This window comes from Bombina bombina, chromosome 5 (genome assembly GCF_027579735.1).
Source record: "Bombina bombina isolate aBomBom1 chromosome 5, aBomBom1.pri, whole genome shotgun sequence".
Lineage (NCBI taxonomy): Eukaryota > Metazoa > Chordata > Amphibia > Anura > Bombinatoridae > Bombina > Bombina bombina.
The window spans coordinates 176,110,142-176,123,761 of NC_069503.1; the positions used below are offsets into that span (position 1 = coordinate 176,110,142).

Consider the following 13,620-nt stretch of genomic DNA (forward strand, 5'->3'; position numbering starts at 1 on the left):
CTTGGGTAGCTGGAGGCAAATAGACTAGTATGATAAAAGGTCCCTATTGGGCCATGACACATAAGTTACTATCCATAGATAACTAAAGCAAATGATAAGCAGTCTCTTGCATGCTAAGGTATATTATACTTTTTAAACCCAATGAATACGTAAGTGCATATATATACTATAGAACAGTACCACGCTCACAACATTGAAACACATATAAAACCAACACCATGCTACCAAGTATCACAACATGAAGTATATATTGGAATTCAAGCAAACCCCTCATATCTAAAGCCAAATATACAGTTTAATTATTGGTGACCAGCAGGATACATAAGCCCAAAAAAACAAACAAAAAAAAACTGCGTGACAAAGTAAAATAATAAATTAGAGCCTGTCAGCTGGCAACTAACAGACTTAAACCATTCTAAGTGGTCTGAGGGAAAGCATTGATAGGTAGGAACCTATTTTTATATCGCCTTAGCTACCTAAAAAAAATAAAAAAAATATCCTCAGCAAGGGTAGGAAAAGGTTATGTCATTCCCAGTATAGGTGCAACTGTAATTATCACCCTGTATAGATATATATTTTACTTTTCAAGAGTGGATCATAAACACTGGACTCGTCAATTATCCCCTCTCTTTAACTAAGTAGTAGCTCTAAACAGCCTCTCTCAACGATAGTCTTTTCCTAATTTAAATAACATTTACATGAGTACTATAAATAGCCTAAAAACAGTAAATTTAAATGACACACACCCTTCCCCACATAATAAACCTTAGGGCTAAAGGATAAACCATGCGTTCGCAAGTCTCCCCCAGCCACTTTAGAACAATAACAAGATAGTCAATATAATACCTAGAATTAACTACTAAAACTTAAGTGACACAGAAAATTATTATACCTGAGCCTAAGTCAAATCTATCAATGAGATAAGTATCTAACATAGGCCAGCAAACTTTCTCTAATGCTGATCTAAAGCTCAAAACATATTATCCTATGCCACATCTAGGAGTTAAATCATTCAAGAACCTCCATAAGCTCCGGCAAACTGTAACAGTCTGAGTCTTCCTTTGATAAAAAATGGTTGATGGTATATAGTCCAAGCTCCTCCGTAAGCTCCGGACTTCTGCTCCATAATGATCTCTCTGCTGACGCTTACCCTGCGGTAACCATAACTGACACTCAGTAACTCCTGATTCTGCACAGAGACTCCGGAGATCTAGAGTCATATAGCGTAAGCCACCAGAATATGCTGAAGACCCAAGCTCCACACACTGAAGTCCCTTGTCTGCTCTCATTCCCCCATCGACCGGCCGCATCGACAGAGGAAGCTGGCCATACTGGCACAACACAGGGATGTTAAAACTAGAAGCAGAAACCCACGTGTATTCCGGACAAGTGTCGCGTGGCTGTGTAACCCTGGCAACCTCCAGCATTGTGGTTAACTCAACCATCCCGCTCCGGGGATTAACTTTATCACTCTCCAGTGCTGTTGCTAACAGGTTTTTTTGCGGTAATAGGGGCACTGTTGAATTGGGTGACACAGGATCCTCCTCACCGTCACTCTTTCCTTCTCTGAGGCTCTCTGAGAGAAAAGTAAACTGTGCCGCCATCTTGCAAGAGAGTTGCTTCAATAATAGCAGGATATCTGCCTCCATATTGGAACACAGTAAACATCAAATCTCCAATTTTCTTTAGATTTCGTGGTCTCAGTTATAAAAATAAAGCTGTAGCTGTAAAGCGTGGCACATATAGCAGACAAGAGCCACTCTTACCCGGCCTAAGATCTGACCGGGGGGGTATTGATGGTCCTGTGTAGGCCGCCGCCAACTATTACAGTCAATTCAAATCTTACAATGTCATAGACAAAGTAGAAAAAGACACCTGTTGATCCAAAAACTCCCTTTCACATTATGCGGCCAATTTCATTATTATGCTAAGTGCTCTCCAAAAAATATTTGATTCAACACTGAAGTCCTATGCAGAGCTGCTGAATTTCACGACTGCCCTATAAGTAGATTTTATATAGCAGCAAGCAGAAACAGAAGGCAAGTTTAGGTCTGTAGCTTTAAGAGAGCTACTAATAATGCACCCAGAATATTTAGCAAGTACGTTGATTCAATAAGCAAGTAAACAGAGTTCAGATATAACCTATTTACTGGAAATATTGATATGCTACTCTGCAATTCAGCTAAGTTGTTGAAAAGTATGCGAGTTAACTTTGATACACTGTATATGGGTTGATTGCAGACAAAGTAACAGTTTGTTTTTTGGCTTAGTATAGACAGTAAATGTTCAAACTAACAATCGGCACTGGTAAATTAGAATACAGAGTTGAACAATCTACTCATTACCCTTCAGCATGTACATGCAAATACTGTTTCCTTGTAAGAGGCTGTAGTTTGAATTTGGAGTTTGCACAGCGTGTGTGTAAGCTGGTATCCGATGCTGAAGTTTAAGCGGATGAAACCGTGCAGGAAAAGTGAGTCGCTGAGTATAGCACAAACGGTAAGGTAACTGATGTCACGAGTCAAGGTGATATTGTACTTTTAGGAAAATAACAGGCAGGAGTTCTCTGAAAAGCAACAAATATAAAGTATTACTTTGAGTTAACTTCAGACCTGGTGGAAGTGAATACTAATGCACTTCAATAAACCAGCATAGTTCCCAGGTATGTTGACACCTAAATAGGGGGACGGTTAATTGTGGTGTTCAAACTTAAGGTGGTATTGCAATATAGGTTGGTTTGCTTGGTTAAGGTGGAAGATTTCTGACACTGTACTAGTACTGATGGAAACGTTTTCTGCGGGCAAAAGCTTATCATGACAACTGTTACATACTACAGCTGGAGAAATAATCTCAGCTAATTTACAACAGATACACTTAGTTTTGGTAGAACTGAGATCAGGCAGCAGGGTTCCAACAATTGCTTTTGAGACAGGATCAGATTGAGACATCTTGCAAAATGTAAAAGAAAAAACAACATTAAAGCAAAATGTACAAATTCCTTATATGGCAGTTTCAGGAATGGGAAAAAATGCAAACAGCATAGCCCTCTGAACATATAGAAAACAAGAGGCATATAGGAAGTGGGGTGAAAAATAAACTACATTTTTTGGTGCCAAGTATGACGCACAACACAAAAGGAAGTTAAAACATTTTTTTGCCGCCAACAACATCCAGAAATGAGGCAACTCACGTCATAACAGACGCAACCTTGTGCAAGGAAACCTGGTGTCAACTAAGACGCCGGAAGACGTAACCTCCATGCCAAAAAACTAAATTTATGCTTACCTGATAAATTTATTTCTTTTGCGATGTACCGAGTCCACGGTTTCATCCTTACTTGTGGGATATTATCCTTCCCAACAGGAAGTGGCAAAGAGAGCACCCACAGCAGAGCTGTCTATATAGCTCCCCCCTTAACTCCACCCCCCAGTCATTCGACCGAAGGCCAAGGAAGAAAAAGGAGAAACTATAAGGTGTAGAGGTGACTGAAGTTTTCAATAAAAAATACTATCTGTCTTGAATAGACAGGGCGGGCCGTGGACTCGGTACATCGCAAAAGAAAGAAATTAATCAGGTAAGCATAAATTTTGTTTTCTTTTGCAAGATGTAACAAGTCTACGGTTTCATCCTTACTTGTGGGATACCAATACCAAACTTTTAGGACACGGATGAAGGGAGGGACAAGACAGGAACCTAAACGGAAGGCACCACTGCTTGCAAAACCTTTCTCACAAAAATAGCCTCCGAAGAAGCAAAAGTATCAAATTTGGAAAATTTGGAAAAAGTATAAAGCGAAGACCAAGTTGCAGCCTTACAAATTTGTTCAACAGAAGCATCATTTTTAAAAGCCCATGTGGAAGCTACCACTCTAGTAGAGTGAGCTGTAATTCTTTCAGGAGGCTGCTGTCCAGCAGTCTCATAAGCCAAACGGATGATGTTTTTCAGCCAAAAGGAAAGAGAGGCAGCCGTAGCCTTTTGACCCCTACGCTTTCCAGATTAGACAACAAACAAAGAAGATGTTTGCCGAAAATCTTTGGTTGCCTGCAAATAAAACTTCAAGGCATGAACCACGTCCAAGTTGTGCAACAGACGTTCCTTCTTTGAAGAAGGATTAGGACACAGAGAAGGAACAACAATTTCCTGATTGATATTTCTGTTAGTAACAACCTTAGGGAGGAACCCAGGTTTGGTACGCAAAACCACCTTATCAGCATGGAAAACAAGATAAGGCGAGTCACATTGTAATGCAGATAGTTCAGAAACTCTTCGAGCTGAAGAGATAGCAACTAGAAACAGAACTTTCCAAGATAGAAGATTAATATCTATGGAATGCATTGGTTCAAATGGAACCCCCTGAAGATCTTTAAGAACTAAATTTAAACTCCATGGCGGAGCAACAGGTTTAAATACAGGCTTGATTCTAACTAAAGCCTGAAAAAAAGCCTGAACGTCTGGGACATCTGCCAGACGCTTGTGCAATAGAATAGACAAAGCAGATATCTGTCCTTTTAAGAAACTAGCTGACAATCCTTTCTCCAATCACTCTTGCAGAAAAGACAAAATCCTAGGAATCCTGATCTTACTCCATGAGTAGCCTTTGGATTTGCACCAAAAAAGATATTTACGCCATATCTTATGATAGATTTTCCTGGTGACAGGCTTTCGAGCCTGAATCAAGGTATCTATGACCGACTCAGAGAAACCCTGCTTTGATAAAATCAAGCGTTCAATCTCCAAGCAGTCAGTTGCAGCGAAATTAGATTTGGATGCTTGAACGGACCTTGAATCAAAAGGTCCTGTCTCAGCGGCACAGAACATGGTGGCAGGGATGACATGTCCACCAGGTATGCATACCAAGTCCTGCGTGGCCACGCAGGTATTTAATGAAAAAACAACAATTCTCAAAAACGGTACTGTGCCATTAGAAGAAAAAAAGGCATACACAAACTGCAAAACTGCTTAAAATTAACTCAAATTTTCCCAAATTTTTGCAGTAGACTCACTAAGCTTTGATAAGATTGCACCACAAGTATTTAAGCAATTAACCCCCAAATATGCAAACCGGCTTGACAAAGTGTAAAAAAACTGTAAAAATCCCTGTCAGCACCTTGCCACAGCTCTGCTGTGGCTCCTACCTGCCCTTAGGGATCGATAATGTGGGGATAAAGCTTCGATTAGGCCCAAGAAGTTCACCAGGACCCTCCGGTATTGTAGCTTGCTGCTTGTCTATAGAAAACAACTGCGCAACTGAGGTGCGAAAATAGGCCCCGCCCACCTCACTCGATGTTACTAGGGCCTTCAGAAAAATCTACCAAGCATTTTTTCAGCCATTTGGGTTATAAAAACCCCAAAAAAGCCAAGTGTACAGTTGTCCCATAAGAAATATAAACAGTACTCCCAGAACACACAAACGTTTGCCTTATATATCATTCAAACTGAGTGCCATAAGTTTAGCCCTTTATGCAAGCTAGTAATGCCCCTTATTAAGACTAGGATTACTGCTTACCCTTACCCTCATGGGGATACTGTCAGCCTTTCTGAATTATCACAGTCTTTCCAGAAAAAATGTCTGAACATACCTCATTGCTGTATAGCAAGAAACCGTTCCTCACACTGAAGTTTTCCTGTACTCCTCAGCTTCTATGGGAACAGCAGTGGACTTTAGTTACAAATGCTAAGATCATCATCCTCCAGGCAGAAATCTTCATCTATGTCCTGCCTGAGAGTAAATAGTACACACCGGTACCATTTAAAAATAACAAACTCTTGCTTTAAGAAAAATAAAAACTAACAGTTTATCACCTCTTTCACTTTTCCCTTCCTGCTTAGAGCCGGCAAAGAGAATGACTGGGGGGTGGAGTTAAGGGGGGAGCTATATAGACAGCTCTGCTGTGGGTGCTCTCTTTGCCACTTCCTGTTGGGAAGGATAATATCCCACAAGTAAGGATGAAACCGTGGACTCGGTACATCTTGCAAAAGAAATTTCTCGCGCCAAGAATGATGCAATAAATAACAGCATTTTGCGACCTTGTGAGCCTAATTTTGCCCGCGAAATTTAAAGAAAAACAGTCAATTTGAAAAAAAGGACTATACCCCAGGTAAGAAAAATAACTTCCTAAAACATGCTTCCCAAACTTAAACTGACAGTCTGCAAAAGGAAATATACATAGACCTGACTCATGGCAAATATAAGTACAATACATATATTTAAAACTTTATATTAATACATAAAGCGCAAAACCATAGCTGGGAGTGTCTTAAATAATGAAAACATACTTACTGAAAGACACCCATCCACATATAGCAGATAGCCAAACCAGTACTGAAAAAGTATCAGCAGAGGTAATGGTATATGAGAGTATATCGTCGATCTGAAAAGGGAGGTAGGAGATGAATCCCTACGACCGATAACAGAGAACCTTTGAAAAGTTTTCCCGTGAGGAAAACCATAAAATAAATAGGCGATTGTCAGGATTCAGCTGTATATACTGTATATTATTTAGGTAGATCTCAACTGCAGAATTCTTTGAAGTATGTTTTAGATATAGCAATTTCTATGCCTTTAAATATTCTGAATGTATCACTGTGACAATTATCCCTACGACAGACACGTAGAAGTATGTAAGGTCTCAGAGTGAAGTAATGTAGTAACCGCTAACCTTCTAAATAAGGAAGAAGGTATAATGCAGGGACAACATAGGTTGTAATAGGATAGATGAAATAATCACTCAGAAATAATAACAGTACTATTTGCAGACAATGCTCTGTATATGGATTGATAGGTTCTTATATATATGCTCTGTCCTTGAAAATATTGGAGGCAGACAGCACAGCAAGTAAAGATATGGTTAATATAAACGATGTATTCCACATAAATTCATCATGTTGTTTCAGCACACATTCGTAGAATTTTACAGAAGTTGTGAGAGGAGTATTTGAATATAGTTGTACTAGAGGGTGTGACAAGCTCTGTTATGCAGTAAACAACACATTCAGAATCACAGCAGGGAGAGGAGCATTGCTCTGTGAACAACTTAATAACTATTGCAAACAATTTAGTAGAAAGAAATCTTCTTTACTCACAAGTTGCATGGAATGCTTCCCTCTAGGCTTAAGTTCATAGTCGACTTTGTACTAGAGAATCCTCAGAGGAAAAGAAGCTGCAACGCTATTGAAAAACACAGGACTGAAGCAATGATTATTAGCAGGTTTGTACACAGTGAGAGAGATCAGCAGTGCTGCAGGAAACGGATTAGACAGCAGGAAGTGTACACAAACGATTTAGAAGTTCAATACAAAAAGTTACCAACTTGGAATCAATGGTTTGATTGCAGATTCACAAACTGTGAAAAAGAGGTGAAAGGTTTCCACAAACGGTAGTTGCAAGACGACTCCTTTAAGCTGGGAAATAGTTTCAGGGCTCAGCATAGAATCAGTGTCAAGTAGCTAAACAATCAACAATACTAAGCACCTAGGGAAAGGTGTGTTCAGGTTAAATAGGCAGAAGGTGAAGGGCCAAGACTGGAGGAGGTTCCTGACAGCGATACTCCCTTCACATCCCTCTGACAAACACTGTACTTTGAGAGGAATTGGGCTTCTAAATGCTGAGAAGCGCTTATCATAGAAGAAAAATCAAGCACAAACTTACTTCACTACCTCCATAGGGAGGCAAAGTTTGTAAAACTGAATTGTGGGTGTGGTGAGGGGTGTATTTATAGGCATGTTGAGGTTTGGGAAACTTTGTCCCTCCTGGTAGGATTGTATATCCCATACGTCACTAGCTCATGGACTCTTGCCAATTACATGAAAGAAATTTGGTTTACTATCACTTCCCATACAATGATGTCACAAGTTCTTATATTTTGTTTATTAGATTATATGTTTATTTAAGCCAAAAAGTAGATGTTCCATCGTTATCTCAGCTACTAAAAATCTTGTTCTAGACTTCCAGGTTATGACTTTCATAAACAACTGCTTCATTTTATACCAGGGGTCAAGTCCTACAAAAAAGTGTGGGAACTCACCAAGACTTCCATCCCCTCACAATTAATATTGTTTTACACACACACACACTGTATTTATATGTATATAATCTATACACTTTAAGCCAATAAAACCAATGAAGGGTTGAACGGTTGCCTTTGGGCCTGAGACGACTACTCTGTCATAGAGTCTCACCCACTTAAAGGGACATGAAACCCAATTTTTTTCTTCCATGATTTAGAAAGAGCATACAATTACAAACAACTTTCTAATTTATTTCTATTATCTAATTTGCTTCATTCTCTTGATATTCTTTGCTGAAAAGCATATCTAGATATGCTTAGTAGCTGCTAATTGGTAGCTGCACATAGATGCCTCCTGTGATTGGCTCACCATGTGCATTGCTATTTCTTAATTAAAGGATATCTAAAGAATGAAGCAAATTAGATAATAGAAGTAAATTGGAATGTTGTTTAAAATTGTATTCTCTACCTTAATCATGAAATAATATTTTTGGCTATAGTGTCCCTTTAAGGTGCAATAGTCCTATTTCTGCTAAGGGAAGTTAAATAACTCCAGAGCAAGACACACAGAAATTTAAGCACCATGTGTTACACAGAGTGAGGGGTGATCACACAGAGGAACCGCTGACAGGCTTGCATTTAGTGCATTGTAGGAATTGTTACTGCCCATTACTAGAGGATCTCACTATTCCTTTTAACCAGACTGTGATCCAGCTGCTCCCACTAGCAGCAGCAGTGTTTACTGAAGAGTTTCTGTTCTCTGTCCAGAGGGAACTTAGTTCCACCTGCAAAAATGGTGCAGGAACTCAGTTCCCATGCATTCCCGCTAGACTTGACCCCTGATTTTAAGGCCACTGAGTAATCTCATGTCATGTGCATTTTATGATGAGCTAGTGGAACTCAAATTGACTTCTCCAATGATATCATCAATAGGATTGTAGTCAACTAATGGAATATGTTCATGCTTGTGTCTGATATAAAGCATGCAGCAAACCTTATTCTCTCTTTATCTGTAAAGTCTACACCTGCAATATTAGTGCAGCACAGAACGCTTGATGGTATAATAGCTGATCACATGACACAGTTTACCTATAATTGTGTTTATGTCAAGGTCATTGCTTTACAAAAAAGTGATAGAAAAGAGTAGCTGAATCACAGGTATATTGATGAGTTCATTCATGATCTTGCATCTCAGGGCATTATCAAAAAATGAAAATCTGTCCAGGAATGCCAAATACCCTGCACAGATTGGTCATCCCCACCATTAAAATACCAAACACTGCCTAGGAATTTCCAAACTATGCCCCGAAATAGTCAATCCCAAGATCACCTAAAATCTGCTAAAGAATGCCCAAAGCACACCTAGTTTTGGTCAGCCCAATGCAGAGCAGCCAAACTACACATGAATTCCCAAACCCCACCCAGTTTGGTCAGCCCAATCCCAAAGCAACCAAAATCCGCAGAGTAATGCCCAAACCCCACCCAGACTGGTCACGCCCACTAATAGACCAACCAAACTCTGCCCAGGAATGTCAAAATCCCACCATACTGGTTATCCCAACTCCTAAACCACCCATAATCTGTGCAGGAATGCCAAAACCTCTGCTCAGATTGGTCAGCGGAAAAACTTGGCTCTGCCTAAAGACCACCGCGCTGGGTTACCAGCGCTCAATCCTCTTTTACGCAGTCCAAGAACAAAAAATATAAATCTTGGGATGTGTTTACTCTAATAATATAAAATTGCTGTACAACCTATTCTAAACTGGAAAATCACAAAATATTTCTCATGTTTTGCATTTCATAAATAGAACATAAAAACATACCTGTAAAATATCTTTATTGCATGATGCTCCACCTGTAGCTAAAATTCTTGTTTGTGGCACTGAAATATAAAATACAATTAATTAAATATCACTATCATTAAGTTTCCATATAACAGGACATATAAAAGTAAATACCTATGCCTCTCATTTAGCTTAAGTGTGGTGCAAGTTTGGTAATTAAATGTCCTACGGCAGTTCTGAGGAGGTTGCTTACAAACTCACATTCATCACCCCTTAACCCTGTATGGTTCCAGCAGCATTTGCCATACAGTTCTTCTTTACAGTATAGTCTACCTAACTATCAGAATGGAGGCTGTAGCCCATAAAAATGTTTGTGCATTAGTTCCATTTCTCAGACTCCAATAGCAGCCACATGGACTCTCAGAGCAGAATGAGGAAGTTAAAGTTGGGGTTAAATGTAAAGCAGAAGATGGGAGACTGTTAATCAAAAACAAAAGACAGCAGGGGATATTCCCTGTAAAATACTCTACATAATTCTTTGAAGAGTATCAAAATTTAGTTACTCCATTCCAGTAGACTAATGCTTTATTACCCCTGTGCCAGGGCGTCCATGCACCTTAGTAACTGGCCACTTTGTCTGGAAATGTGAGCTCTGATGTTGTTCCCTAAAATAATACAACCATAAAGTCTGAAGTATTACTTTTTTAAACCACCTGTACTGTAGAAATACCAATTCCCATGCTGTGAACTGTAGTCCCTAGGTACCAAGCACTACTTCCTACTAAAAAGACTGCATTTTGGCTATGTGCCAAGTTAAGGAAGAGAAGGCATTTTGCCCATGTTAGTGCCCTCAGCATTGAGTTGGGATTACAGAATATTATTTGTCTATTTATATTCTTCCAATATTAGTAATACTCCAAATAAGAAATGGTAAAGTACCTCTAGGTACTGGATTCTAGTGTATTATTATATGTACAAGCCAAATGATACCTTGCTATGGAGACAAAATAATTATTTCTCATGAACTAGTACAATGGGTTATAAACTACGACTTACAAGCTGAAAAGAGCTACCAAGAAATAAACCTTAGTATGATATACATAACTAAATAAATAAATGTACATAGGACTTGTAAAAGAGATCATACAGAAAATAAACAGTTCAAAATCAGCCTTAGGGATGGCAAGAAAATCATAATCCATGATGCATGTCCAATACCCAGGGTAGAATGAAGTCAAGAGCAATATACAGTAACACACAAGCCAGGTCATAAACTTTAGATCAGTGACAGTGGTAGAATCATAATCCAGAAATAAGACCTGAAATACAAGTCAGGTCCTACATTATGAAATCAGAATTCAAAGGTGAGTACACAATACTCAGTAGAACAGCAACCACAAGTAGGAACTTCAACTCAATACATGGAAAGGTACAATAACAGAATCAGCTTGCTGTAGAGAGTCCAGTAACACAAGCCAGGTCATACACTTTAGACCAGGAACAATAGTACAATCAGAATCTAAAAGTGATTCCAGAAACACAAGCAAGATCATAATGTAAGAGCTGGATATAATCACCAGAATGGCACCCACAAATGGAAACTGCAACTAAATACATGGAAGAGGAAAATGACATAAGCAACTGCAGGACAGAGTATAGTAACAGAAGCCATGCCATACTCTTTAGGAGCAATTGTAGAATACGAATCCAGAAGTGACCACAGAAACGCAAGCAAGGTAAGAAATGCCACCCATGTGTTGGATCTCCAACTCAATATATGGTCATCAGGCTTAAATAAATAAAGTGCTGGAAATACAGTCATGTCAAACGTGGCACACAAACACATGCAAGTGTGTGCAAATGTGTGTATTACATCTGCTTCTTTTTATTGTGTTTAAATTGATTTTCCTGTTATATTGCTTACACTTGTTAGCTGTTGCACTCATTCATGTGGATTATAATGACTTTGAAATTGATTAAAAGTCTCCCTAATGGAATGGAATATAATGGAATGGGGGAACTATACGAGAAAAAGGAAAAGGAGAGAGGGAAACAGAAATATGGGGATTTAAATAAATATAAAAACAGAGGCCTAGATTTAGAGTTTGGCGGTAGCCGTGAAAACCAGCGTTAGAGGCTCCTAACGCTGGTTTTAGGCTACCGCCGGTATTTGGAGTCAGTCAGGAAAGGGTCTAACGCTCACTTTTCAGCCGCGACTTTTCCATAACGCAGATCCCCTTACGTCAATTGCGTATCCTATCTTTTCAATGGGATCTTTCTAACTCCGGTATTTAGAGTTGTGTCTGAAGTGAGCGTTAGAAATCTAACGACAAAACTCCAGCCGCAGAAAAAAGTCAGTAGTTAAGAGCTTTCTGGGCTAACGCCGGTTTATAAAGCTCTTAACTACTGTGCTCTAAAGTACACTAACACCCATAAACTACCTATGTACCCCTAAACCGAGGTCCCCCCACATCGCCGCCACTCGATTACATTTTTTTAACCCCTAATCTGCCGACCGCCACCTACGTTATCCTTATGTACCCCTAATCTGCTGCCCCTAACACCGCCGACCCCTGTATTATATTTATTAACCCCTAACCTGCCCCCCACAACGTCGCCGCCAGCTACCTACAATAATTAACCCCTAATCTGCCGACCGCAAAGCGCCGCTACTTACGTTATCCTTATGTACCCCTAATCTGCTGCCCCTAACACCGCCGACCCCTATATTATATTTATTAACCTCAAATCTGCCCCCCACAACGTCGCCTCCACCTGCCTACACTTATTAACCCCTAATCCGCCTCACTAACCCTATAATAAATAGTATTAACCCCTAATCTGCCCTCCCTAACATCGCCGACACCTAACTTCAAACATTAACCCCTAATCTGCCGACTGGAGCTCACCGCTATTCTAATAAATTTATTAACCCCTAAAGCTAAGTCTAACCCTAACAACCCCCTAAGTTAAATATAATTTAAATCTAACGAAATAAATTAACTTATTAAATAAATTATTCCTATTTAAAGCTAAATACTTACCTGTAAAATAAATCCTAATATAGCTACAATATAAATTATATTTATATTATAGCTATTTTAGGATTTATATTTATTTTACAGGTAACTTTGTATTTATTTTAACCAGGTACAATAGCTAAAATAGTTAAAATAATTACAAAATTACCTGTAAAATAAATCCTAACCTAAGTTACAATTAAACCTAACACTACACTATCAATAAATTAATTAAATAAAATACCTACAAATAAATACAATGAAATAAACTAACTAAAGTACAAAAAATAAAAAAAGAACTAAGTTACAAAAAATAAAAAAATATTTACAAACATCAGAAAAATATTACAACAATTTTAAACTAATTACACCTACTCTAAGCCCCCTAATAAAATAACAAAGACCCCCAAAATAAAAAAATGCCCTACCCTATTCTAAATTACTAAAGTTCAAAGCTCTTTTACCTTACCAGCCCTGAACAGGGCCCTTTGCGGGGCATGCCCCAAAGAATTCAGCTCTTTTGCCTGTAAAAAAAACACATACAATACCCCCCCCCCAACATTACAACCCACCACCCACATACCCCTAATCTAACCCAAACCCCCATTAAATAAACCGAACACTAAGCCCCTGAAGATCTTCCTACCTTATCTTCACCATACCAGGTTCACCGATCGATCCAGAAGAGCTCCTTCGATGTCCTGATCCAAGCCCAAGCGGGGGGCTGAAGATGTCCATGATCCGGCTGAAGTCATCATCCAAGCGGGAGCTGAAGAGGTCCATGATCCGGCTGAAGTCATCATCCAAGCG

General features: G+C 39.1%; 1 protein-coding gene across 3 annotated transcripts in view; it reads right to left on the reverse strand.

The window, feature by feature from the left end:
* Positions 1–13,620, reverse strand: part of XYLB (xylulokinase) — a 384,016-nt gene that overhangs the window by 55,821 nt on the left and 314,575 nt on the right. For all 3 annotated transcript variants that reach the window (XM_053713791.1, XM_053713790.1, XM_053713792.1), the window contains one exon: positions 9,830–9,888. In XM_053713791.1, coding sequence (XP_053569766.1) covers positions 9,830–9,888 — 59 coding nt within the window. The remainder of the gene's footprint in view (positions 1–9,829; positions 9,889–13,620) is intronic.